The sequence below is a fragment of the Meles meles genome, chromosome 7 (assembly GCF_922984935.1).
Source record: "Meles meles chromosome 7, mMelMel3.1 paternal haplotype, whole genome shotgun sequence".
NCBI lineage: Eukaryota > Metazoa > Chordata > Mammalia > Carnivora > Mustelidae > Meles > Meles meles.
This window is the reverse complement of record NC_060072.1, coordinates 149999788-150027410: the sequence shown is the minus strand read 5'-3', so window position 1 is coordinate 150027410 and position 27623 is coordinate 149999788. Positions and strand designations below refer to the sequence as shown.

The 27623-nt window shown below is 54.8% G+C and overlaps 1 protein-coding gene across 3 annotated transcripts in view; it reads right to left on the bottom strand.

Moving 5' to 3' along the window:
• Positions 1 to 27623, bottom strand: part of DIP2C (disco interacting protein 2 homolog C) — a 372928-nt gene that overhangs the window by 73837 nt on the left and 271468 nt on the right. For all 3 annotated transcript variants that reach the window (XM_046011076.1, XM_046011077.1, XM_046011078.1), the window contains 7 exons: positions 21278 to 21417; positions 20128 to 20264; positions 18804 to 19012; positions 17812 to 17926; positions 17147 to 17348; positions 6136 to 6245; positions 4882 to 4962 (listed from right to left, as the gene is read on the bottom strand). In XM_046011076.1, coding sequence (XP_045867032.1) covers positions 4882 to 4962; positions 6136 to 6245; positions 17147 to 17348; positions 17812 to 17926; positions 18804 to 19012; positions 20128 to 20264; positions 21278 to 21417 — 994 coding nt within the window. The remainder of the gene's footprint in view (positions 1 to 4881; positions 4963 to 6135; positions 6246 to 17146; positions 17349 to 17811; positions 17927 to 18803; positions 19013 to 20127; positions 20265 to 21277; positions 21418 to 27623) is intronic.

Below are 27623 nucleotides of genomic sequence, written 5' to 3'. Positions count from 1 at the left end.
AGGTGCCCCAACAACAAATATTTTAAAAAACAATTACTTGGGGCACCTGGGAGGCTCAGTTGGTGAAGCGTCCGACTCTTGATTTTGGCTCAGGCCATGATCTCAGGTAGCAGGGTGGAGCCCCGGGGAGGCATGAAGTCAGCTTGAGAGTCTCTCCCTCTCTCTGGCCCTCCGCCCGCTCACACGCTCTCACTTCCTCAAATAAATAACTAAAATCTTTTAAAAAGAAGGACTTACTTGACCTAAGAAGTAGCTAAACTAAGGAAATAAGTCAACCTGGTAATTCTGGGACCCCAGAGCGGTAAGAGTCAGTGAGGAATGAACAGGAAAAGTAGACAAACTGAAAATATTTTTAAGAAACACCGCGTCAGAAGTCAAAAAGGTCTGAAAACAGACAAAACAAAGCCACAGTCAAAAAACAGACCGTAAAGGGAAAAACGAACTGTCGAATTCACTTTATGTAGACTTTAAATACGGAGAAACAGACGAAGACACATTTGGATCAAACACCACCTTAAATGCACGGCTGCAACCTCCTGAGGTTCTACAGTTATTTCAGAATCAAGAGATGAAGGATAGGAACACTGCGCTTCACGGTCAAACCCTATGTTAAAGGACTCACAGGGTGAAGGGCCTTCCTGGGGCCCCGGGCACGGTGACAGCACTATCTGTTCCCACGGAGCAGGCGAGTGGGCCAGCGGCCACAGGAAGAAGAGCGAGACGCCACAGATCTCCGGGACTGTGCACGGCACGTGCGGAGGGTCAGGTCCCAGGCGAGAGCGGTGAGCACGCTTGCGCAGGAGGGGGGGAACACCGAGTGCACGGAAGCGACCAGACCCAGAGATCCCTTGCGAATGGGAAGGGGCACTCCAGTGACAGGGCGGCTCCGGGCACACAGGAGAAGTCCCGGTAACATGGCCTGCATGTTAGAAACAGCTGCTTGGGTGGAGGGTGCGGCCTTTCACCATCAGGATGCAAACCCCGACCCTCCACGTTTGCCAAAATCACCCACAATCTAACGGACTGTTATGTCGAGCTTGAGGAAGCGACACGTTCCCCGCGCCGATGTGGAAGCAGTGACCCGGCCACGGGGGCCGCCCTCAGGCTCTGGCCCCTTCCCACCGGCTGGGACTGGTCTCTCCTGTGGGGCATGGGGTCCGCTTACACTTCTGTGACGTGAACCCTCTCATTGCCCATGTCTCCCTCCACTGTCTCTCTTCCGAGAAAGGTCAAAATGCAAGACGGTGGGCCAGCCGCGCACGGCAGAGTACGGCAACGCTGGGTAAACACGGAGACCGGAGCCCGCTGCGGGAGATGCAGCCAAATCCTGGGAGCTCAGAGCCCCCGACACTGGCCACTCCCTGAGTGTCCACTCCTGAAGACCACCGCGGTTTGCTGCTGCCAAATGAACACGCTCCTGGACCCAAACGTCCCTCAGGCAGGTCAAAGTGAAGATGGGCACAGCTCATGGGGCCAGGACCGGCCCCAACGAACGCTGGCAGAGGTGGGGACCGCCCCATTCCCCATCCTGGGGACACCGGAACCCCTGCTGACTGCGCAGTGGGGACAGGCCGGTGGCTGGAGGGTGGCAGTGCACCACAGTGGATGGCACCGGTAGGAGGGGCTCCTCCTCACATCCCCGCAGAACTGGCCCCGTTGTCCATCCGGCCTGTGCCCTCGGCTGCCAGTGCACCTGATTCATCTCGGGGGCAAGTGCTCCTGCCCCATCTATGACCAGCGTTTCCGTCAGCTCGGAACCAGCAGGCGCAAGCGGGTCTGGGAAGATGTGTTGGCCCGGGGGTGTGAAAACGCCCACTGACACACTTGAGAAAAGGGGAAGCTTCATCGGGGTGCTGCCCTTTATCTGTAGTGACCTCTGACACGGTTCACAAGGCGGCTGGTGGCTTTCTAGGAGAGCCCCCACCGCCCAGCAGGCGGAGGGCCCCACGGGTTCCGGAGTCATTGATGGGGACAGGGCGTCCGAGCCGCCTGCAGGGGTTGTGCTGGGTCTGGGAGCGCTCGTCCGTGGGGGACCCAGCCGCTGCCTCCCCCACCACGCTCGCGGACACAGCTTGACCCCTGCCGGACTCCCGGGTGGGAGCTACCACACAGCCTCTTGCCTCCAGAGAAACACCACCAGCGCGGGCTCTGAACACCAAGGGACCACAGGCCTGCGGCCCCTAAGCAACAGCCCATGACCCCACCAGCCCCCACGGGAAGGGGCAGGGTTTGCACAAACAGGAGCATAAACCACCATCCTGGAGCCATCAGGGCTGACCTCCGCTAAAGGAAGTTTTGGCGGATCCTGACAGGACGCAGGGCAGGGTCTGTACCGCCCAAGCCTGTCCTGAGCCCAGAACTTTCAGGGTCAAAGTCGGTGAATTTGCGAACCATTTTGAAGTTCACCATGAAATTAAATAAGGAAGAGAAAACTCAAGGAATTAAGAAAAAGCCAAATAGGGTTTACATTTTGAAATTCTAAGGACGTTGGTAAAGCTAAAGAAAAGGGTGAAAAGATGTGGCTGAGGTTTGTTCCAAACAACACACGGTCTCCCAGAGCCTCCGCAGCCCGCAGTGACCACCCGGCCCAGGCCGCAGCCCGAGGCCGCTCTGGGACCCACGGGGGACCGCGGCCGGGAAGAGGGGCTGCGGCCTGAGGGTCAGGGCTGAGGCTCTGCAGGGCCGAGCCGCCCACACGACGCTCGCCACATTTGAAAACGCCGCTTTCCGAGATGCACGTCCTGCAAGGCCAAGCTAGGACCAGGCTTGCCGGGAAGCGACCAATGACAAGACGGCGGCAGTGGTGACCTGCAGCCCCACGGAGCAGCCAGGAGCTCCGGGCTCAGGCCCCGCCCCCCAGCCCACCCGAGCTGAAGGCAAAGGAAAGCCCGTGGAGCGCGCACAGCCCCCTCCCTGCACGCTGACCCGCAGGTCTTGACTCACACCTCTTCCTCACCCCATCCCACCTTCTGTAACTTTTTTTTTTTTTCCAATTTTTCCTTCCTTTTTTGCCATCCACTCTTCTGTCTCTAAGGAAGTGGGAGTCATCTCCGGTGACTCAGTTCCCCCGTGATTCAGCCTCTAGCTACAGCAGACGGCCATGGTCATGGGGTCAGGGACAGGAACACCCACCACCCAGGCTGGAGCAGCTCCAGAGGACCCAAGGTCGAGGCATCACCCCGGGGGGCCATCTGACGGCTCTGCTCCCACACGGGGGCACTTGCTAGTTGGGTGTGGTTAGAACAGCTCCGTCTCTCTCCCTGCTGGGACAGGCCCTCTATGAACACGCGGCATCTCTCTGAGTCTGTGGGTGTGGCGGGGTGGGCGGACGGGATGGGGACCTGCCTCTCGCGGTCTCGCTGCTAAGTTGACGGAGGGCACCGTGTCATACCTATGAGGCCAGCACCACCGTAGCGTCTGGGAAACTAAGCAAAGGGCATAAGCATGGAGCAGATGTCCTCCCAGGGGGCCGAGGACGGTCCTCCCTCTGGGTCATCACTCTGCAGGGGCTACTGGAGATCTCTGGAGGACCACGGAGGGACCACGGAGGAAGAACAGTCTCCAGGACAAACAGGAAGGACGGGCAACGTCAGAGGAAGACATTAGAAGGGACTCTGCACCAGCACGGCAGCGGGGTCGGGAAGGCGGGGAACGCAGAGTCTGTTCTGTATTTAGAGGCCGAGGGAGGAGCGAATGCAGGGAAGAGGAAAGCAGGGTAGGCACGTTTCAGGGGCTCAGGCAACTGCACGGACCCACAGGAGCCCAGATGCAGTGCCTCCCATCGCCATGTGCCTGGGAGCACGGGAGAGCGAGTGCTGGAACACTGGGCCCAGGGCAGACGCCACGGCGGAGGCCAGGCTGGCAGGAGCGCTTTCTCAGACTCTTCCTGGGGGACACCCTGGACAGATTCAAGGAACGAGTGACCCACTGGGTCAACTCAGCACCCACAACTACTCGAGACGGTCGGGACATCTGCGGTGAGGACGAGAGGTTGCTTCCAGGAGCTGCGTCCCACGGAAACGGGTCTCCTAACTGGACGTCCAGATGCGAAACCCAGTTATGTTGTTGGCACCGCCTTTCACTTCTCTGAGCAATGACTGGACATGGCAGGAGGTGGATTCGCACACCCAGATCTTGATCTTTTACGATTCTTAGTGGCCGTAACCTCCTCCAATCTCACATACCCACATGTGTCACGAAGACCTAAGTTTAAAATCTACGTGTCAGGCTTTTCCACAGCAAAAGAAAAGTTAACTGTATCAAGACTTTCGCATTTGAGGGTGCCTGGGTGGCTCAGTGGGTTAAGCCACAGCCTTCGGCTCAGGTCATAATCTCAGGGTCCTGGGATCGAGCCCCACATCGGGCTCTCTGCTCAGCAGGGAACCTGCTTCCCTCTCTCTCTCTGCCTGCCTCTCTGCCTACTTAGGATCTCTCTCTCTCTGTCAAATAAATATCTTAAAAAAAAAAAAAAGACTTTCGCATTTGATTTTTATTGTTAATGGTCTTTGCTTGCACACTGAAGGTCTCTTTCCTAAGGTCCCCTGCAGAGTGGTACTGGATAAGCTTACCTTTCCAACGGGGAACGTCAGCACAAACCATCACGCTTGTGAAACAGAAACGGTTTTCTTTCTTAAGAATGAAAGTTTACAATGAAAGCCTCACTTCCTACTTACAAAGAAGTAGTTTACCGAAAAAGGAAACACAAAAATATCCCATAGGTCTGAACTGTTCCCTGTTTTTGGGGGGAAATATCACCCCCCAAAATTGCTAAAATCATGTGAACAGGGGACAAATAAATGAGAAGGACGTCATGTAACACTGAAGTGAAAGGACTGAGTGGGAAGGGAAAGCCGCCCGAGAGTCGCGTGCAACAGGCCTCACCCTACAGTTGAGCAGCGTGTACAGGACGTGGTCGGGGGTGGTCTGCGCCCTCCACTGCAGGACCTCCGAGAGGAAAAGGAACTGGAACAAAGCACAGGCGTTAGCTTCAGGCTGTCGAACAGACCGTGCCCACACGGACACCGTGTGTGGCTCAGAGCAACGCACTTTCCCACAGGGGAACGAGGACAGCCCTGTCGAGCCAAACGGGGAGACTAAGCCAGTGCTCACGGGGTTTTTCCTGGATGACTTGGAATGCACTATGCCCGACTTGGACACGCCAGGGCAGTGGCGCTGTGCCTGGTCAGGGACGTCTCCTGCCATCTGCCCAGTTTGGGAGACCGGCATTCCCCTGACAGGCGGAGCCGGCAGCACCGAGAATCCCTTCTCCTGGGCTTCCAGAAGAGGGTGGTTTCTGGGGGCTACAACGGCACAATCAGTTCGACCCTGTTCTTATAACGGGTTCTCTTCTATTGGCTGTTTTCAGAACGGTCATTCCCTGAGGTCGGTCAACAGCACCGCCAACCACACAGATTGGATGCGTCCCACGGACTCGGGCTATAGCAAGACAAAGATCAGCCCACCTTGTATCCGGTCATAGGAAACACGCAGATACCCCTTAATCTACTTCATTAACAGAAATGTCCTCTGACGTGGGGACACGGTGACCAAGTGCTTTCAGTGATCGTAATTCTACTTGTTACCAAACTGGCAATATTTTAAATGCCTGATTCTGTGACATTTGCTGGTAGCTCACACAGACTGGGGCCACCATCTGGTGACTCATCGGAGTCCCCAAGTCTGAAAGGTTGTGATGCGGAGACAAGCCAAGTGCTGTGTATGGGGGGTGTGGCGCCATATTTCTCCTGCAGCCCCTATGGACGTGTTAAGGACACCTGGTTCCTCAGCCTGGGTTGTGAATTTATGGGGTTTTCCCGAGTTCCAACAATTACAAGACTGAAGTCTTGCAGCCAGGTTGCTGTGAGGCTGTCTGGGCATGAAATCAGGGCTCGCAGGAAAGTGGAAAACACGTGCCATGGGATGCTAGGATAGGACAGACATCCAGATGCTGGCCCCAGGCCTCTGCTCACCCGTCTGTGCACCCCCAACAGACACAGCTCCCTTGGGGGATGGTACGGTGCATCTGCTGGATGGACAGGCCCGAAGCAAGAGGCCAATGGTACACAAGGACCAGCAGTCAGTGACACAGCTGCCTGGGGGCACAGGGTTCAGAGAGCTGCTCAGCCTCGCGCTCACCTTGCGGGCCTGGTCATTGTCTTCGATCTGGCCCAGGTCCCTGCCGCTGGCCTGTGCGATCCTCTTCCCAGACACCAGGTTCCCCACCATCACAGAGGCAGGGCCGATTTCTAGGAAGAACACGGGGAAACAGGTGAACTTACAATAGAACCTCCCACCGTGGCGTGGCACCTGCCCTGGGGAAACCCTTCCAAAGGTCATGCTCTGAGCAAGTCTTATTAGAACTGGGTTTCCAGGGTGTCCCAACAACGACAACGATGGCAAACCCCAAGGTCTTGGTTACAGGTCGGAAACAAGCCTTCCGCAAATCCCACTGCCGCTCTTCTCGGGCAGGGGGGATGCTGGGATCTATGTGCGTTAGCATCTTGGAGCAACGACACAGCAGCGAAGGGACGAACACAGACACACCCCGCTGCCAGCCATCAGGGCTGCGGACCGCAGGCGTGGGGCTGGCCAGAGTTGCTGTGGTGGCTGTCTGAGGGACCACGGACACAGAGTGCTATGCAGGTTTTATAAGCGCGTCCTGTAACACAGGCAGGAACGCCGTCGAGGGCTCAGTCATGGCCACTGTCCGTCTCCCGGATGGCACGCTCTGGGCTCTCTGCCAGGCCCGCGGAGGCGCAGATGGTGGAGCCAAGAGGCTCCCGTCAAAGTTCCTCGGACACCACCATTATGGACTTGATGACCAACGCTCTGTTCACGGGACAAAGGCAGATACTATCCACTCTGATAGCTTTCTTTTCTTGTTCAAAGAAACAAGTGTCTGAAAGAGCTGCAGAAACTCAAAATTTCAACTACAAGAAACTGCAGGCACCCTCTGTGTTTCTCAGAGTGCTGCCGTTCACTCTTTTCATCTCACACACGCACGTGCACATGGGGCGGGGAGGACTCGCCGTCTTAGGGGCCCGTGCCGTCGTGTGAGTGCGTGAGAGCAGGAGGCGAGGAGGGCAGGCAGGGACGGGATGGACTGCGAAGAGCGCAGCAGAAATAACCAAGAGGCCAGTCACCACTGAATAAACTTCTTATTTAACCTTTACCAAAGGTCAACCCACAGGCTTCTAAGTCGGGGCATCAGAGAGCTGTGTATCCGCAGCTCAAAAAGTCTGGATGTGGGCAGAGGTGTGGGGCCAGTGGCTGCCAGGCAGACCGGCCTCCGGTGCGCCCTGGGGAGATGGGCAGGGCTGCCAGTCCCGTCCTCCTCTGCGCACACGTGGCCACCCGGACCTGGGCTGCCAGGAACTATATGCAACATCAGAGCAAAGCAGGAGAAGCCCGGGTCTTCCAGGCGGGACCAAAACCTGGGACCAGCCCCGCACACAGGTTTCCGGGCTCCTCCCGTGGGCTTCCTCGTGTGAGGCCATGTCTGGGAGCCCCGATGCCGGCTTCCGTGTCGCTGCAGAACAGGCCTTACAGACTCCGCTCCCTCACGTCTGATTTGTCGTGAAATCTCCTCTCGGCTCGTAATAACGAAATTCTGGAGGAGGAAGGGTGTTTTCACAGTTAACAGAATGAGAAGCAATTGCGGCAGGGTGGCGCGTGCACAGTGACCGTTGCTGCTGTGTGGACAGAGCCCCGCCGACCGGCCCTGAGCTCCGTAGCTCAGGATCTGTGCGTGAAGCGTACTCAGGGACCACGGAGGCGGGGACAGTCTCAGGACTCCACTCTGGCCTCAGCTGATCGAAGTATTCTCCGTGATTCTGTGAAGAATTCAAGCGAGGGGAGAAGCAATCCTCCGGGGCAGGCAGGCGGTCCCTCCTTCCTCGACGTTTGTCGCTGCCGGCGTTGTCTGGAGGCGAAGCTTGGACCTCACGTCTCTCCCCAACGTGGACTTGAGTGCTCCTCTTCCAACCATGGCCGGGAGATAGGTGCTTTCTTATGGCATTTTCTTGCAAATCTGTCCCCTACCCAAACTGCGGCTCTCCCGGCCTTGCCGAATGAGGTGGGCATGTGCGCGAGACACCCTGCCACACTTGGCTACCGAGGCAGGCGTCCTCCAGGGGAACGGAGGGCCTGGCAGCTGCTCCCCCCTTTCCCGTCCCCTGCGGCCCTCCCAGGCTCTGATACACTGTATCCCGGGCCTGCCAGCCGCCCCCCACCGTGGTTTCCTCCGGGTTGGCCCCACTGGTGAGCAAAAGGTACTATTAACACTTGTGCTCAGTTAAGATACTCAGTACATGTATTGTCAGCTCAGCAAATGACTTCATCTAGTAAAAGGGGCAATTAGCTTGTCTGCAGTTTATTTGTATTCTAGGGGCTCTGTTTGAAGCCTCTGGCAACACCCTCAAGGAAAAACGGCCTTACTAACTGTCTGCTTGGGCTCTGAGTGCTTGTTCCCACTGTGTCTCTCTCAAGGGAGCCTCAGAAATCACCTGGTCCAACTCCCTCACTGCGCTTTGGGAAACTGAGGCTTCGGGGAAATGCCACCCGTCAGGTCCATTACAGGTCGTCAGCCGAGGGAGGAAAGTGGACCAGCACCTCTCAGCTGCCCTGAGTATTTGTTAAAAACAGTTTTTTGTTTTTTTGTTTTTTGTTTTTTTCCATTTTATTTATTTTTTCAGCGTAACAGTATTCATTCTTTTTGCACAACACCCAGTGCTCCATGCAAAACTTGCCCTCCCCATTACCCACCACCTGTTCCCCCAACCTCCCACCCCTGACCCTTCAAAACCCTCAGGTTGTTTTTCAGAGTCCATAGTCTCTTATGGTTCCCCTCCCCTTCCAAATTTTTTTTTTTTTTTAATAAACATATAATGTATTTTTATCCCCAGGGGTACAGGTCTGTCAATCGCCAGGTTTACACACTTCACAGCACTCACGATAGCACTTACCCTCCCCAATGTCCATAGCCCCCTCCCCCTCTCCCAATCCCACCTCCCCCCAGCAACCCCCAGTTTGTTTTGTGAGATTAAGAGTCATTTATGGTTTGTCTCCCTCCCAATCCCATCTTGTTTCATTTATTCTTCTCCTATCCCCCTACCCCCCCATGTTGCTTCTCCATGTCCTCATATAAGGGAGATCATATGATGGTTGTCTTTCTCCGATTGACTTATTTCACTAAGCATGATACGCTCTAGTTCCATCCACGTCGTCGCAAATGGCATGATTTCATTTCTTTTGATGGCTGCATAGTATTCCATTGTGTATATATACCACATCTTCTTTATCCATTCATCTGTTGATGGACAACTAGGTTCTTTCCATAGTTTGGCTATTGTAGACATTGCTGCTATAAACATTCGGGTACACGTGCCCCTTCGGATCACTATGTTTGTATCTTTAGGGTAAAGACCCAGTAGTGCAATTGCTGGGTCATAGGGTAGTTCTATTTTCAACATTTTGAGGAACCTCCATGCTGTTTTCCAGAGTGGTTGCACCAGCTTGCATTCCCACCAACAGTGGAGGAGGGTTCCCCTTTCTCCACATCCCCTCCAGCATCTGTCATTTCCTGACTTGTTAATTTTAGCCATTCTGACTGGTGTGAGGTGATATCTCATTGTGGTTTTGATTTGTATTTCCTTGATGCCGAGTGACGTGGAGCACTTTTTCATGTGTCTGTTGGCCATCTGGATGTCTTCTTTGCAGAAATGTCTGTTCATGTCCTCTGCCCATTTCTTGATCGGATTGTTTGTTCTTTGGGTGTTGAGTTTGCTAAGTTCCTTATAGATTTTGGATACTAGCCCTTTATCTGATATGTCGTTTGCAAATATCTTCTCCCATTCTGTCAGTTGTCTTTTGGTTTTGTTAACTGTTTCCTTTGCTGTGCAAAAGCTTTTGATCTTGATGAAATCCCAATAGTTCATTTTTGCCCTTGCTTCCCTTGCCTTTGCCGTTGTTCCTAGGAAGATGTTGCTACGGCTGAGGTCGAAGAGGTTGCTGCCTGCATTCTCCTCAAGGATTTGGATGGATTCCTTTCTCACATTGAGGTCCTTCATCCATTTGGAGTCTATTTTCGTGTGTGGTGTAAGGAAGTGGTCCAATTTCATTTTTCTGCATGTGGTTGTCCAATTTTCCCGGCACCATTTATTGAAGAGGCTGTCTTTTTTCCACTGGACATTCTTTCCTGCTTTGTTGAAGATTAGTTGACCATAGAGTTGAGGGTCGATTTCTGGGCTCTCTATTCTGTTCCACTGATCTATGTGTCTGTTTTTGTGCCAGTACCATGCTGTCTTGATGATGACAGCTTTGTAATAGAGCTTGAAGTCCGGAATTGTGATGCCACCAACTTTGGCTTTCTTTTTCAATATTCCTTTGGCTATTCGAGGTCTTTTTTTGAGGATTATTTGTTCCATTTCTTTGAAAAAAAATGGATGGTATTTTGATAGGGATTGCATTAAATGTGTAGATTGCTTTAGGTAGCATAGACATTATCACAATATTTATTCTTCCAATCCAGGAGCATGGAACATTTTTCCATTTTTTTGTGTCTTCCTCAATTTCTTTCATGAGTACTTTATAATTTTCTGTGTATAGATTCTTAGTCTCCTTGGTTAGGTTTATTCCTAGGTATCTTATAGTTTTGGGTACAATTGTAAATGGGATTGACTCCTTAATTTCTCTTTCTTCAGTCTTGTTGTTGGTGCACAGAAATGCAACTGATTTCTGTGCATTGATTTTATATCCTGACACTTTACTGAATTCCTGTACAAGTTCTAGCAGTTTTGGAGTGGAGTCTTTTGGGTTTTCCACATATAGTATCATATCATCTGCGAAGAGTGATAGTTTGACTTCTTCTTTACCAATTTGGATGCCTTTAATTTCTTTTTGTTGTCTGATTGCTGAGGCTAGGACTTCTAGTACTATGTTGAATAGCAGTGGTGATAATGGACATCCCTGCCGTGTTCCTGACCTTAATGGAAAAGCTTTCAGTTTTTCTCCATTGAGAATGATATTTGCGGTGGGTTTTTCATAGATGGCTTTGATAATATTGAGGTATGTGCCCTCTATCCCCACACTTTGAAGAGTTTTGATCAGGAAGGGATGCTGTACTTTGTCAAATGCTTTTTCAGCATCTATTGAGAGTATCATATGGTTCTTGTTCTTTCTTTTATTAATGTGTTCTATCACATTGATTGATTTGCGGATGTTGAACCAACCCTGCAGCCCTGGAATAAATCCCACTTGATCGTGGTGAATAATCCTTTTAATGTACTGTTGAATCCTATTGGCTAGTATTTTGGCGAGAATTTTTGCGTCTGTGTTCATCAAGGATATTGGTCTGTAGTTCTCTTTTTTGGTGGGATCCTTGTCTGGTTTTGGGATCAAGGTGATGCTGGCCTCATAAAATGAGTTTGGAAGTTTCCCTTCCATTTCTATTTTTTGGAATAGTTTCAGGATAATAGGAATGAGTTCTTCTTTAAATGTTTGGTAGAATTCCCCTGGGAAGCCGTCTGGCCCTGGGCTTTTGTTTGTTTGGAGATTTTTGATGACTGTTTCAATCTCCTTACTGGTTATGGGCCTGTTCAGGTTTTCTATTTCTTCCTGGTTCAGTTGTGGTAGTTTATATGTCTCTAGGAATGCATCCATTTCTTCCAGATTGTCCAATTTGTTGGCGTAGAGTTGCTCATAGTATGTTCTTATAATTGTCTTATAAATTTCGGTGTTAGTTGTGATCTCTCCTCTTTCATTCATGATTTTATTGATTTGGGTCCTTTCTCTTTTCTTTTTGATGAGTCTGGCCAGGGGTTTATCAATCTTATTGATTCTTTCAAAGAACCAGCTCCTAGTTTCATTGATTTTTTCTATTGTTTTTTTGGTTTCTATTTCATTGATTTCTGCTCTGATCTTTATGATTTCTCTTCTCCTGCTGGGTTTAGGGTTTCTTTGTTGTTCTTTCTCCAGCTCCTTTACGTGTATGGTTAGGGTTGTGTACTTGAGACCTTTCTTGTTTCTTGAGAAAGGCTTGTACCGCTATATATTTTCCTCTCAGGACTGCCTTTGCTGTGTCCCACAGATTTTGAACTGTTGTGTTTTCATTATCATTTGTTTCCATGAATTTTTTCAATTCTTCTTTAATTTCCTGGTTGACCCATTCATTCTTTAGAAGGATGCTGTTTAGTCTCCATGTATTTGGGTTCTTTCCAGCTTTCCTCTTGTGATTGAGTTCTAGCTTCAGAGCATTGTGGTCTGAAAATATGCAGGGAATAATCCTAATCTTTTGATACCGGTTGAGACCTGATTTGTGACCCAGGATGTGATCTATTCTGGAGAAGGTACCATGTGCACTAGAGAAGAATGTGTATTCTGTTGCTTTGGGATGAAATGTTCTGAATATATCTGTGATGTCCATCTGGTCCAGTGTGTCATTTAAGGCCTTGATTTCCTTGTTGATCTTTGGCTTGGATGATCTGTCCATTTCAGTGAGGGGAGTGTTAAAGTCCCCTACTATTATTGTATTATTATTGATGTGTTTCTTTGATTTTGTTATTAATTGGTTGATATAGTTGGCTGCTCCCACGTTAGGGGCATAGATATTTAAAATTGTTAGATCTTCTTGTTGGACAGACCCTTTGAGTAGGATATAGTGTCCTTCCTCATCTCTTATTATAGTCTTTGGCTTGAAATCTAATTGATCTGATATAAGGATTGCCACCCCAGCTTTCTTCTGATGCCCATTAGCATGGTAAATTGTTTTCCACCCCCTCACTTTAAATCTGGAGGTGTCTTTGCGTCTAAAATGAGTTTCTTGTAGGCAACATATAGATGGGTTTTGTTTTTTTATCCATTCTGATACCCTGTGTCTTTTGATTGGGGCATTTAGCCCATTAACATTCAGGGTAACTATTGAGAGATATGAATTTAGTGCCATTATTAGCCTGTAAGGTGACTGTTACTGTATATTGTCTCTGTACCTTTCTGATCTACTACTTTTAGGCTCTCTCTTTGCTTAGAGGACCCCTTTCAATATTTCCTGTAGAGCTGGTTTGGTGTTTGCAAATTCTTCCAGTTTTTGTTTGTCCTGGAAGCTTTTGATCTCTCCGTCTATTTTCAATGATAGCCTAGCTGGATAGAGTATTCTTGGCTGCATGTTTTTCTCGTTGAGTGCTCTGAATATATCATGCCAGCTCTTCCTGGCCTGCCAGGTCTCTGTGGATAAGTCTGCCGCCAATCTAATATTTTTACCATTGTATATTACAGACTTCTTTTCTCGGGCTGCTTTCAGGATTTTCTCTTTGTCACTAAGACTTGTAAATTTTACTATTAGGTGACGGGGTGTGGACCTATTCTTGTTGACTTTGAGGGGGGTTCTCTGCATCTCCTGGATTTTGATGCTTGTTCCCTTTGCCATATTAGGGAAATTCTCTCCAATGATTCTCTCCAATAGACCTTCTGCTCCCCTCTCTGTTTCTTCTTCTTCTGGAATCCCAATTATTCTAATGTTGTTTCGTCTTATGGTGTCACTTATCTCTCGAATTCTCCCCTCATGGTCCAGTAGCTGTTTGTCCCTCTTTTGCTCGGCTTCCTTATTCTCTGTCATTTGGTCTTCTATATCACTAATTCTTTCTTCTGCCTCATTGATCCTAGCAGTGAGAGCCTCCATTTTTGATTGCACCTCATTAATAGCTTTTTTGATTTCAACTTGGTTAGATTTTAGTTCTTTAATTTCTCCAGAAAGGGCTTTAATATCTCCAGAGAGGGTTTCTCTAATATCTTCCATGCCTTTTTCGAGCCCGGCTAGGATGTTCAGAATCGTCATTCTGAACTCTTGATCTGACATATTACCAATGTCTGTGTTGATTAGGTCTCTAGCCTTCGGTACTGGCTCTTGTTCTTTTGTTTGTGGTGATTTTTTCCGCCTTGTCATTTTGTCCAGATAAGAGGATATGAAGGAGCAAATAAACTACTAAAAGGGTGGCAAAGACCCCAGAAAAATGCGCTGTAACCAAATCAGAAGAGACCCCTAATTGTGGGGGGGAGAAAGGGGATAAAAACAGGTTCTGAAAAAAAAAAAAGAAAAAAAAAAGAAAAAAAAAGGAAAAAAAAGAAAAAATTTAAAAAATAAAACAAATAAAAAAATATAAAAAAGAAAGAAAAAAATATATATTTAGATGAACTAGTCAAAAAACGTTAAAAAAGAAAAGGGTAAAAGTTTTAAAAAATTTAGCAGAAGAAAAAAAAGAAAAAAGAAAAAAAATTGAAAAAAGAAAAAAAAAATTGAAGTAGCTGCAAGACTAAAGAATCATGGGGAGAAAGCCATGAGTTCCGTGCTTTGCTTTCTCCTCGTCTGGAATTGCGCAGCTGTCTTAGGAAATGAACCTACTTTCCTTGATAGAAGAACTTCGTCCTGGCTGGATATTTTGTTGATCTTCTGGGGGAGGGGCCTGTTGTAGTGACTCTCAAGTGTCTTTGCCCGAGGCGGGATTGCACCGCCCTTACCAGCGGCCGGACTAAGTAATCCGCTCGGGTTCGCTTTTGGGAGCTTCTGTTCCCTGAACGCTTTCCGTAGAGTTCCGGAGGACGGGAATGAAAATGGCGGCCTCCCAGTCTCCGGCCCGGAGGAGCCGAGAGCCTGGGGCCCCACTCCTCAGTGCGCCCCCAGAGGACAGCACCCAATCACTCCCGTATCCCCAGCCTCTAGCCGCGCTCTGAGCTCACCCAGCCAGCGACCAGTTCAAGGTAACCCCGAGCTGAGAGTTCAGTCCTCGGCTCTGTCTCTGCAGCCGGCTTCTCCGTTCTAATACCTGCGAGCTCTCCGACACTCCGACACCCCCGATCCTTCTGTGACCCTGCGGGACCTGGGGCCACGCTGACCCCGCGTGGGCTTCACCCCGGTTTAGCCCCTGGAGCAATGTCCCTCAGTGGAACAGACTTTTAAAAGTCCTGATCTTGTGCTCCGTTCCTCCGCCGCTTGCCGGGAGCCGGCCCCTCCCCCCGCGGTCTATCTTCCCGTCGTTTTAGATTCACTTCTCCGCCAGTCCTACCTTTCAGAAAGTGGTTGATTTTCTGTTTCTAGAATTGCTGTTCTTCTTCTCTTCAATCTTCTGTTGGATTTGTAGGTGTTTGCAATGTTTAGATAAGCTATCGAGCTGATCTCCTGCTACCTGATGTAGTCTCAGCCTGCTACTTCTCCGCCATCTTGACTCCTCCCCCCAAAAGTTTTTTTTTCAGACTAAGAATTACATAACCTTCCAATATTTAACCAGAAAGATAAGACACCAAATATTCTTAAATAACTGTTTCCTTAAATCGATCACACAAAGCTTCAGTCCTTCGCGCGGCAGCAGCTGCGGTCGGTGGACAACCCAGCCCCCTCCGCCCCAGCCACCGTGCTCGCTCCCCCAGGAAGCAGGCTGTCCTCGGGCGCTCCGGCGCTGCTCTCCGGGCAGAGCGCCTGGACCTCTCCCCTCAACCCTCACATCTGGCAGGGACCCGGCGCCCGGCAGCTCCAGAACCTACCACGCATTTGCCAACCATCACCCACGTAAACGTCTGTCCTGAGTTCACGACCCGTGGGAGTCACAGAGCTTTTCAGCTCCTTGGACCACTGGTGGCCGGGCCCTAGGGCCACGGTGTGTGACGACGAATGGACGTGAGCAGGGGATGGGCGAGGGCAGTCAGTTCCGAGTGTGCACAAGGACACCACGAGGGCCCCTGCCACCACCGTCCATTCCACTCACAGACAGCCCCTCCCCACAGAGCTCGTGCTCTGGGACGACGGGAGACAGAAGATGTGGCTCTCCATCCCTGCGCTGTGCCCAGGGAAGGACAACGCTGCGTGTTGTGGGGCTCTCCACGTGAAGCCGTGAGGCCGTGTGCCCGCTGAATGTAAAGAAATGGGTACCTCGTCAGGGTATCCATTCTGTGGTGTGAACTGTGTGAAGAAAACTTCACAGTTTTCTGCAGGAAAGCTATGAACCAGTGACTGAGAGGAGAGAGAAATAAGGAGGGTATTTCGTTCAGGGAACCCGGAATGTAAGGAACCCGGGGACAGCATGGCACTCGGATGAAAACCGCAGAGTGAACAGGCCCCGAAAGCAGGCAGCGACTGTACATGTTTCTGGAGAATCCGCGCCTCACAGGAGAGAAAACGCTGCCCCTTCTAGCCGCCACGCGACCGTGTCCACATCACAGGCACGGCGACAAGGGACTAAGGCCGACCTCGGCTCTACGGGAGAGCCGACCCCTCCTGCGGCACCAGCTCCCGCCTCAGCCGCACAGGACCAGCCCCACGTGGGCGTGTGGGCCTGTCCCTGTGTTCCCGCCAAGTGGGCTGCACCCCACAGCGACCCAGCCGCCTGCCGACTCCGCGAGCTCAGCCCCGTGGCCACGCTGGACGTGGTTGAAAGCACCGCTGCCGGGTCCATCCCTGAACCCGTCGATTGTGGAGGGGACAGGAGCGTGCCTGCTGCACAGGCTCTGTGAGAAGGAGCTCAGGTGTACGACACGTCGCAACGACAGCCGCCATGCCGGGAGCTCCCACCATGGTTCCAGAACACAGCTGCCGCCCATGCCCGGCCACCCCGTGTGCCTCCCACAGGCGCTGGGGGCCCCGTTCGCATGCAGGCTTTAGAGCTGCTGCTCCAGCTTCCACAGGCTCGCGGTCAGGTCCCTCTAGCTGATAACCGTGTGCAACCCCGAGGAGCACGACCGACCAGTTGTCAGGAGACAAAGTCAGACAACGGGTCATTACAGATCCCCAAACCACAAGGTGTGGACACACACTCGCTCTTACAACCGCGACATAATAGCGCGCTCCAAGCAGCTTCCCACACCCCCGCGGCTCTGACCCCTGAACCAGCCGCGGGACCCGTGGTACTGTAACGTGCGCACGGGCAAGGCAGGCTGCAGGGCCCCCGGGCCAGACCAACCATCGGCACTTCCTCCGGGAAGGCGGGGCTCCTTCCCAAAGGCCCCCACTGGCCTGCTCCCCCGCACACCGTGCCATCCCAGCAGGGCCCTTGCTTCGCACCCCGGGTCGGGCAGGGTCACGCCCTGGGCGCGCGCGGACCAGGAAAGGAAGAGCTTCCTGAGAGCCGCTCGGGCTCCGCACCACCCTCCGGCCCGTGAGCCCTACCTGGTTGCTTCTGTCGGGGTTTAGGCAAGTTTGTGACACAGGTGTGGGGGCACATCAGGACGTTGCAGGGGTGAAGTGAGCCCTCCAGGAAGAGCTGCTTCGTTTCTGACAGGTGGATCCCGCCGAGTGGGGTTTTGGGAAGGGTGTTTGCTGGAACCAAGGCCAGGCAGTAAACCCCAACTTGATGGATGCTGTCAATTGCCTGGAAAGCCACGGGAGAGGGAACCACGTGAGCAGGTACTGCAGACGGACATGAAGCAAACGAGCAGACTGAGTGCCGTCTGCCACGTGTGTGTGCCGCGCCGATGCCAAGAAAAGGGCTGTCTCTCCAAACCCTGCATGTCGGCTGACTGTACGTGGGATTTGGGAAACACCTCGTGCCCTGAGAAAGGACCCTGAGCAAGGAAATACAACCTCACGATGAGAAGAAACCCCATCACTTGTGACGCCCCCAAGTGAACGGAGGAGACCAGGTTTGCAGACCCTGGATCCCGACCCTCCGTCTGCTCAGTTACTTTCCAAGCAGGCAGTTACATTTCCCGGTCAATGCCCTTTCTGCTGCAGCGGGGGAGGGTCAGGGAGCACAGGGCACCATTGCCAGGGGTGGCCACAGCCTGACGGACAGTGGAGGGAGGCGGGCAGGCCGGCCAGGGGGCAAGAGCTACCTGGAGAACCCTGCTCATCCACTGGAAGCTGTCCTCCTCCGTGGAGTCAGGCCTCTGCTCGGCCACGATCACGATCCTCTCGTCATGCAGGACAGTCACCGAGAACACGGCGATCCTGCGGGCACAGAGAGGGCCGAGGGCGGTGGGTACACGCTGGACACGCGCCAGCAGGGGTGCTTCTGTGGTCAGGAGCAGGCAGCCTCGGCTCCGGAGCAGGAACCGTGTGGAGAGCGGCCCGCAGTTTCCACCGCAGCCACCGTGGCACGGGCTAGCGGGCGCCACCCTGTGGGACATGCCTGCCGGTCCCCGAGATTGGGAAAGCCCTGCAAGCCGCACGTAGGGTTTGCTCCTGTGAGGTCGTATTCCGCATGTCAGTGGGAACTTCCGTTTGGGACGAGCGGATTTCTGCCAACGTGCCTGTCTCACTCGGCCGATGTGGCCTTGTAGGCTCTGACCCCAGAGCATCCCCCTGCCCCAGAGCCTGCACTGCGACAACGAACACGAGCCCTAACACCCCAGTGTCTGCCACCCCTGCTCCCGTCGGCCTGACAAGCAGACGTAAGACTCGAAAGCAGTTCAAGATTTCCTTCAAATCAGCCAGACACGGGGGAGCTGACCCCCCAACTTAACACGCCGCGTGCAAGCCGGCAGGGTAGGGGCGCGTCAGGGGCTCGGTCTCCCAGTAGTCTGCGGCTCGATGGTTATCCTTCTGTCTTTCTAGATGACCTGCACCAAGACGAACATTTGGCTCTTTTCTTTGTGTATTTACTTTAAAAACGGGCTTTTTAAATCAATGTTTTTACTTCGCATAGGAGGGAAGTGATGAAAGCACAGGTATGGGGCGCAGGAAATTCCTCTAAAACTGGACTCTCGGAATTATTTGGCATGTCAGGAGTCACTGAGTCCCATCGGCTTAAGGAATTTGTGCATTTTTATATAAAAAGCACCGCGTGCAAACCACCGAGTGCTGAGGTCCCGGAGGGCACACCCACCTTCCCCTGTAGACGAATTTCATGGGCTCCACGGCCAGCGCTGTGGCCACGATGTCATCAGCATTGTGTCTGCGCCCGCTGACCACCATGAGTCCGTCCATCTTGCCCACCACGAAGACGAGCCCCCCGGGACCGACGAAGCCCAGCAGGCCCGTCCTGACGAAGGGGTACTCGCCGACAGGGGCCCCCGAGCTCGTCACGGGAAACACCTGCGGACACACGAGCTGTGAGTGCGGGGGGGGGGGGCGCCCACCGTCCCTTCCCCTGGGAGCCGGGCGACCAGCCATAGTCTGGCGGCGACGCCTGCAGAAAGCACTGCCCCCGTCCCCAGCCCCCACTGTCCCCCCTGCCCTCAGGCAGGCTGCCCACGGGCTTCCTTCCAGGGCTTCCGAACCCAAGAAGTGCTACCAGAGGTCATTAACGATCCTCTAATGAACACTAGTCAGTTCTTCTGTTTTAAATCCACAGCATCGACTGATAAAACTGAAAACTGAAAATGCGTTTTACAAGTTGTCAAATGACCCGTGTTCATCAGTGTTTCCTTATCAGGACGACACAAGAAAGGAAGCAAATCTCGGGGTGCCGAGCCAGCACCCGGTCCTCAGAGCCTGTGGGGACATCACACAGCCAGGGAGAGGGGTTCTAGGCAGACTCTGTCCAGCTGGGCTTCAGGGACATTTTGGAAACTCTAGTCCACATTCCACCAAGACGCGTGCACGAGGCAGCACGTTATGGTGTTTTCTGAACTGGCAGAGAGAGTCCCCAGACGCCCCCGTCTCCCGTGCGTGAGGTCCTCCGTGTGCGCCTCTCCAAGGTAAGGCACCACCTGCACAGGTGAGAGGTCAGCTCCGGGAGCACGGTGGATGGCCACAGAGGGTACCGTGGCCTGCAGGCGAGCGAGGCCCGTGTGGACTCAAACCACAAGCCACACATGCTGGCGGACATCGTGCACACGCACACGCCGGCTCCTGTCATGTTTATGTGTTCACACCTGGCCACAGCAGGGAGGCCATGGGGGCCCCGGTGAGACCAGGACAGATGTGCCTGGCCCCCAACCTGCGGAGTCTCGGCAGCACTTAGTAAACAGGAGGGAACAGCGATATATACAGAAGACGCTTTTCAAAGACACGAATCCTGCCCTATTTCAACACTGGCTACAAAGTGAGAAATGCTGAGAAGTCAAATTTACTGAAAATTATATAACTGGCAGCAAAAAGTGAGACCATTTTAGTTACGATGAACACGTTCCATCAAGACACTGCCAGCTTCTTGTTCACGTCTGCACGCCTGCAGGGCCCCCTGGAAGGAGCCCCCATGAACCTACCTCGAAGGTGTTCTTGGTCATGCCCGAGAGGCCGTAGTAGGATGTGCCCGTCGCGATGGCGCACACGCAGAGCTCCCCGATCTCATCCGTCCTACAGAGCTGAGGGATTCCATCCGGCTTCACCGCACACATGATGGCTGAAAGGAAGACCGGACGCATGGGCCATGTTAGAGCGAGGGACCGAGAGCGAGGGAGACAGACGGACAGATCGGGACGGAAGCCGAGGGAGACAGAGAGACCGGGACGGAGGTGAGGGAGACAGAGAGACGGAGGGAACAGGGGAGACAGAGCGACAGTAACAGGGACGGAGGGATGAGGGGACAGAGACCGAGAGAGACAGTGTGGGGAGACACAGAGGTGCAGAGAGACGGGGATGGACGGAGGACGAGTGACGACAGGGGAGCAGAGACGCGTCTGGAACATGGGTGTGGATATCCGAGCGGGCCGGGCACCCGTGTTCCCTGCAGCCCGTCCCGAGTTTTCCCGTAACAGAAGAATGTCCAGTCCTGTTGCTGTGACGTCAGCGACTAACTGAACAGGTGAATCACGTTTAAGGGGAGTGACTTCCGCCAGCAGACACGGAGGACACATGGAGGATAACCCGGGTCCCCGGCCGCCCACGGCGCTTCTGTCCCGCACATGCCCTGTGCGCCCAGCACAGAGCTCAAGTCCATCTGGGCCCGGAGCCAGAGTTCCGGGAGGGGGGAATGTGCGTCCGGCAACAGCTGGCACCGCCCCGACCCACTCGCAGGTGCGTCTGTGGAGCAGGTCCACGACTTTTAGAAACAGGCTCTTCCGCTATGAGCGAGCACGGTTGCTCCCCCAGGGCCCCCCCCCGCAGGGCTCCCGCACCGTCTGCTGCTAGGCTGGGTGCCGGCCTGGCCCAGCGTGTGGGGAGGGCTGCGGGGGCGGGCAGCAGAGCCCACGCCCCCCCGGGGAGGATGACGCTGAGGTACCAGCATGAGGGGGGGCAAAGAAGCCCTCCAGTGTTCCCTGAGGTCGCTTTACCACAGAGCTTTAACGACTCACAGCTGAAATGTAAGCATCGCGTCCGCATTCACGGCGGAGGGGCCCACAGACAAGCCCAGCGGCCACAGCCGGGTTCCCACCTCAACGCCCCAGGCTGTCTGTAGGCTGGGCCCATACTCACCACCAGGCATCACGAGGCCGACGTCCTGCACGGTGAGCACAGACAGCTTCTCCTCCGAGTCCACGCGGATGACGCCGTAGGTCAGCCCGTGCATGGAGAGGACGCCCCGGCCCGGGGGCTGGTTGCTGTCGTCCGTGGGTCTAGAAGAACAGTTCTGTCTGAACACGCGGAAGCAAGCAGGCCATGCAAGGCCACGCGGCCAGGCTGCCAGCCACGACGGGGTCCCATAGACTCCCGAGTGCAGACTGGAAGCCGGGCCGCCCCGCGGTCTAGCTCGCCGGGGAGCGCTTCTGCCACGTGCACAGGATGTCACTACCCCTACCTCTGGGTTTCCAGAACAGTTTAAAAACACCTTAGTGGCGTGAAGACCTGCGGTCAGAAAGGAACACCGCCTGACTCATCCCCCACTCCGGGCCAGATTTCCCAGGTGGGAGGTGGCGAGCAGGATAATGGGTCTTGGAGAAGAGACCGCGGCCGGAAGCAGTCGGCGGATTTTCCCGCAGGTCCTGCCGGCAGTCAGATGTGTGCTGCCCGGATGTACACGTGGGCCAGAATCCGGAATGAGAGCCCCACTGTGCGTGCCGGACGACAAGTTCTTGGGGAAGGTTCTGGCTCAGCGGCGTTCTGCAGGCCGCGGACCAGGGGGAGAAGCAGTGTCCCTGTCCCGTCTCCGCCGTGGCCCACGAGCCCCACGCGCTCGCTCACTCCGTGCCAGCCCCTCCCATTCCTGCGGGACCCAGCCCCTCCTGCCTGGGACTTCGGCACCTGCTCCTGCCTCTCTCCCCGCAGAGACCCAGCAGCAGCAGCAAACCCGTGGTTTCCTCCTCAGGGCCCTCCGGGGCCGCTCAGACACGCAAGGACTCCACGACGCAGACACCCCAACTCCCGCCGGCACGGCACACGCCCACCCATCAGTCGCAGCCTCCTGAGGGCAAGTGGGCCTCCCTCCGTCCACTGCGGCACCCCTTCCCCGGAGAGGCAGCCTGTCGACTCCTGAGTCAAGGAAAGATTTCCCAGGTCACGGATTTTTTTTTTTTTTTAAAGATTTTATTTATTTATTTGACAGAGAGAGATCACAGGTAGATAGAGAGGCAGGCAGAGAGAGAGAGGGAAGCAGGCTCCCTGCCGAGCAGAGAGCCCGATGCGGGACTCGATCCCAGGACCTGAGATCATGACCCGAGCCGAAGGCAGCGGCTCAACCCACTGAGCCACCCAGGCGCCCCCCAGGTCACGGATTTTATCCCTGTAGCTAAAGGCCCTGGCCAGTGAGCTGTGAGCTACGTGAGAGTGCGATTTGGGTGAGCACCAGCCTGTCGCTGCAGCGACGCACTTGCACAACATCGCTTTAGGATTTAAAGCTGGAGGACAAACAGAAGTTTGCTGTTTGACTTTAAAACAGTATTGAGATTTGTGACGAACCTAAAAACATAAATAGGGAAACATAAAAGCTAAACTGGGCAAAGGGAAGTCTCATTTGAATCAAGAAACTGGTGTGTTTAAAAAAGATGCCTATGCTGTAAGTCAATTATTTCTCAAAAATTAAAAAAAAAAGAAAAAAGAAGCAGTGAGTCTGGAAACTGAACTGTTCCATCCGCTAAGCATCAAAAACACGGAACTAAGCAGACACAGAAGAAAACTCTGTCTAAGCTAGAAGGTCCCCAGGCAGCTGCCTGCAAAAGAGCCCTGGACACTGGGGCCTAACGTGCTCTACAGCGAGAGGAGGAGCCTGCGGGGACCCTGTGCTGCCAGGACTCCTGACCCCGAGCTTCTGGCCTTGGCAGAATGCGACGTGACAGTCAGGAACCGGAGGGCTCGGTACCCACTGTGGGTTGTGTCCCCAAAACCTATGGCCAGTCCTGGTCCCAGGACATCGACTGTGAGCTTATTGGTATGAAAGAGAGTCTTTGCAGAAGTCATTGGTTGAGATGAGGTCATACGGGATGGAGGCGGACGGAGCACAATCCGATGGCCAGTGTCCTCAGGGAGCAGGAGACACAGATGGTGTGTGACACGGTGGCCACAGGGCGCTGCGTCTCCAGCCACGGAGCCACCGACGGGCACCAGCAGAGCGAGGACCTGGTGCAGATGCTCTGCCAGAGCCTCTGGGAGCCCCCGCCCGGCAGAATGCCCCAAGACCCGAGACAACAGCGTCCCCATTTCCATGCCCCCAGCACAAAGCACTTAACGACAGCCCTGGACACAGACGCACCACACAACAGGGCTCAAAGGTGTGCGTACTAGTTGCAGAAGCAGAATGCCGGAGTGGCCGGGAGCAAGGGGTCGGCGGCGATTGAGACTAGCCGCCCGAGACTAGCCGCCCGCAAGTGCTGGGAGCAACAGGCTCCCGTGAGTCACCGACACACGTTCTGTCCTCGTGGTGACGGCACCCGCTTCCCCACATTTAAGAACAGCAAGCGGGAAGCGAGACTCGGGCAGCCCAACTCTGGACTGCATTTGCTGTGAGGACCCTCAGTCGCGTTTACAAACTGGTTCACGGAAACAAGGACTCCCGCCGGCACCACCCCGACTGCTGCTTTGCAATCGCATCTAACAGTCCCTCGCAGGTCACAGAAAACTCCGAGCCTGGACTCTCTCCTCTGCAGACAGTTGGAAGAGAAGCACGTGAGTCCCTGGGACATGGTCCCGGGCTTGCCGGCCACCCCGCCGACACGGTCTCCCCGTCCCAGGTGGCAGTGTTCCTACTCCGCAAGCAGCCCAGCGCCCCCCGGCCGAGCTCCACGCAGCCCCCGCCTCCGCGGCCAGTGTCCCGAGCGCTCCGCACACACAGGCTCAGCAGCCTGTCTGGGACCAGTGTCCGAGTGCTCCGCACACATGGGCTCCGCACACACAGGCTCCGCACGGCGCACACCCGCCTGCCCCACTCCACCGTACAGATGGGGAACCGAGGCACAGGTGTGTAAACCCAGGTCATCTGCGTCCCTGGGGAGCTCGGAGGGACCCAGCCCGACAGCACAGCCCGTGTCCCGACGCGGACACCAGCCCTTCCCCTCTCCCCACAGCCTCCCGCCTCTGGCTGCAGACACCAGCCTCCTCGGTCCACAGCACTCTCTCCTTTTGGGGAAACTTCAGAACCGTGCTGTGTGGGAAACATGAGGACGGCGTCCCTGCGAAAGCATGAAGCTCCAGAAGTCCCAGCAAGAGCTCCCGTGCGTGCTCAGCTCACCCTGCACCCCCGCCCCTTGGGCAGCCACCAGCAGAGAGCCTCCCGGCGCTTCCACACGCACAACACGGGCCGCACAAACACGTCTGTATCCAGAGAACGGTGGCTCCCCAACAAGCACGTTTGTCTCGTCCTGCTCTCCCACGGCAGAGCTCGCGGGGCCTCCCGTGTGTGCGTGTGTGACACCCGGGGGACACAGGGCACGCGCTCCCGTCAACCGCTCTGTCCTAGCTGCATGGTGTTCGGTGACACGGACACGCGATTGTTTACCTTATTCCACTCGTATGTAATCAGCAAGATTGCTGCAAGTCGCATCTAGGGAAGTAGCTACATTGAGAACATGAATGACGCCCAAGCAACTGCCTGGACATGCGCATTCCCACGAGGGTATCGCCTTCTGACTTGCAGACATGCACGCGGCGCGGTCCCACGCCGGACGCGGCTGTAAGCACTTCACATGCCAAGGATGCTCCCAGCAGCCCGGGGAGGGAGGCCAGACCATCCTCCCTGCTTATGGGCGGAGAGAACGGGGGGGGGGGGGCGGCGGCCCCCAGGCCCAACTGAGGGGCAGACCCAGGTGTCAAGCTTACTCTGGCCTCCAACCCTGTGCTTCTGGCCGTGGGGAAGGCCCCCTCCCAGCAGTACTGCCTCCGCACACCCAGACGGACACCGTCCTCAACCCTAAGACTGCTCCGGGCTTGCTGGGTCCAAACCATTCGTCGCCGCTGGCTGGGTCTGCGTCCCCTTGATTCTTAACCACGCCAGCCTGTCCTCTCCATTCACACCTTCCTAGGAAATGAGAAGTACCAGTAGATTAAACCAGGTGAGGGTGAGAACGTGTCCCTGTGAGCAGAACTCCCAGAGACTGCAAAAAGCTGTGTTTTGTGAAAAGACCTGGGAAGCTGAGCCAGGGTGGGGGGAGCCTGGCCCTCCCGTCAGCCCCCAGGCTCAAGGCTGCGACGGAGCAGCGAGTCGACAGGAGCAGGAGTCATCCCGGCAATTCTCCGGGCACACAGACACATTCTTCACGCTCAGGAATACGGCAGGATGGTAACACGCAGCTCTGTGTGGCTCATCCTACAATCACGGGCCACATGGCCCGAGTTAACACACGGAAAACAGAGGTGCACACCAGCCCGGCCGCAGGGGAACGTTCCCGACGGCCGGGGCTTCACTGGGACAGTGTGCACACCTGCCGCTTACCTGTCGTGTGTGTCCCACCTGGATAAAACCTAGACAACCCCCAGGTGGTCACGCTCTGTGACACCTGAGACGTACGTCCTCGAAGTCTCAGTGAACACACCTGCACGTGTGCACCTTCGGCCGCGCTCACAGCCACACCACGGGGAAAGAAACGCAGTGCAGGAAGCCCTCCTGGGGCTTACGGAGAAGCGGCCCCCACATCTCCGAGGCTTCAGCCCCACGGCCTCTCCCTGAAGCCTTCTGCGAGCACAACTGCGAAGACCCTTCCCTGGGTCCCTCAGACGGAGGCAACCTCCAGTCGCAGAAACGGTCGACCCAGGAACACCCAGAGAGCAAAGGGAGCAAAGCCTCCGGAAAGAGCCATTCCTCTGCCAGCGGCAGGACTTGCTCCAACATTTCTACGTTCACGGCCCGTTGTCCTAGAACACACACGCCCAAGCACACACGATGTCACCACAGTGACTCGGACGTGAGCCTGACGCCGGAGTCCACCGCGAGTCATGCAGAAGCTCTGTGTGTACAGACTCCCGTGCTGTTCACGTGGCCCCGTGACGTGGCATGGCGCTCACGCCCCCCCATGGACACGGACTCTGAGGCCTGAAAGGAGGCACTGCGCCACGTTACAAAGCCAGCAAGAGGAAAAGCAAAGGGAGGAAATGCCAGAACGGTGACCTGGGCCAGCAGACTCTCAAGTCCACGGGGTGCTGTGCTGGGCTCAGGGCACACAGAGCACACGGAGCCATCGGTGCCCGCGTGCGGTGCACTCACAGGCTGGACACACGGGCTGGATGCACAGGGTGCACGCACGAGCCGGACACAGGTGCACACACGGGCTGGTGCACAGAACGCACGCACAGGCCTCAGAGTGCCCCTGGAACACAGCCTCCCTGGAGAAATGCTTCTAAGCTGTGGGCCATCTGCGTGTGTCAGCAAGGGACCGCCTTCCGGCCGCTGACCAGTGAGGTCCTCCTTTGTGGACAGAGGACATCCCTCGTGGGGGAGCAGCCGTGCTGCGCGTCTCTGGCCCCGCCGTCCGCGGCTGAAGTCCTTCTACGGACATGCGTGAGCTCGCTTACTGCAGCGGCCGCCCCGAGAAAGTGAGAGCGGCAGGTGGAAATGCCCTGGGAAGGTGTGGAGCTGTGGACGCCGCGTACTTGTTTTAACAGAAATGGCATCTTCAGGGAACACTCTGGGAATGCGGATTTTAGGAGAAATCCGGCCAAATCCATGCATACGTGCTCCCTTTCAGTGCTCAGTGTGAGAGCCTCTGCACAGCACAGCGGACGCCCACACGGAAGCCTCATGACGGGGAAAGACACAGGATCAACACGACGCCCCTCCGAGCAATGAGGTACTTTCTTCCCTGTCTCTGGCGAGAGCAAGACCCACTTATTAAAAAGCACCTGCTTGAAGAGGTCTGTAATGTGACAAGGGAACGTTCTCTCTGCCACCGTCACACCCACCTGCCGTAGTCTGTGGCTTCCAGGTTCTTTCTTGCTAGAGACTGGACAGAGACGCTTCCTCCTCTCAGCCAGGAACCAGACCTACCCCACAAGCCGCGTGCAAGCTGAGCTCTCCCCTGGGCTCCTTGACCGTGTCTCCAGGCAGGCGCTTGGCACGCACCGGCGGGAAACCGGCTCCGGTCTCTGTGTGTGGGACGGACACCTGGACCGCCGCGTGTGCCGGTCGCCATCTGACGGAACACAAAACAGGGCAGGACGTGCTGCTACGGGTGAGCAGTGCGGACGGCCCGCACGAGGCACTCCGGTCGCTTGGCTCTCCCACACTTCTGAGTCACGCCGTATTGCCGGTTAGGGATGGGGAGTCTCACCTGCCAACTCTCATACTCAGAGGAGTTCTAAAATTTTATAAGTCCCAAACTTCCGGATTAAACTCACCGACAATGTATTTTATCTTGTGTTACAAAAATAAGATTATGGATCTCCACGGTTGCCTTTCTTG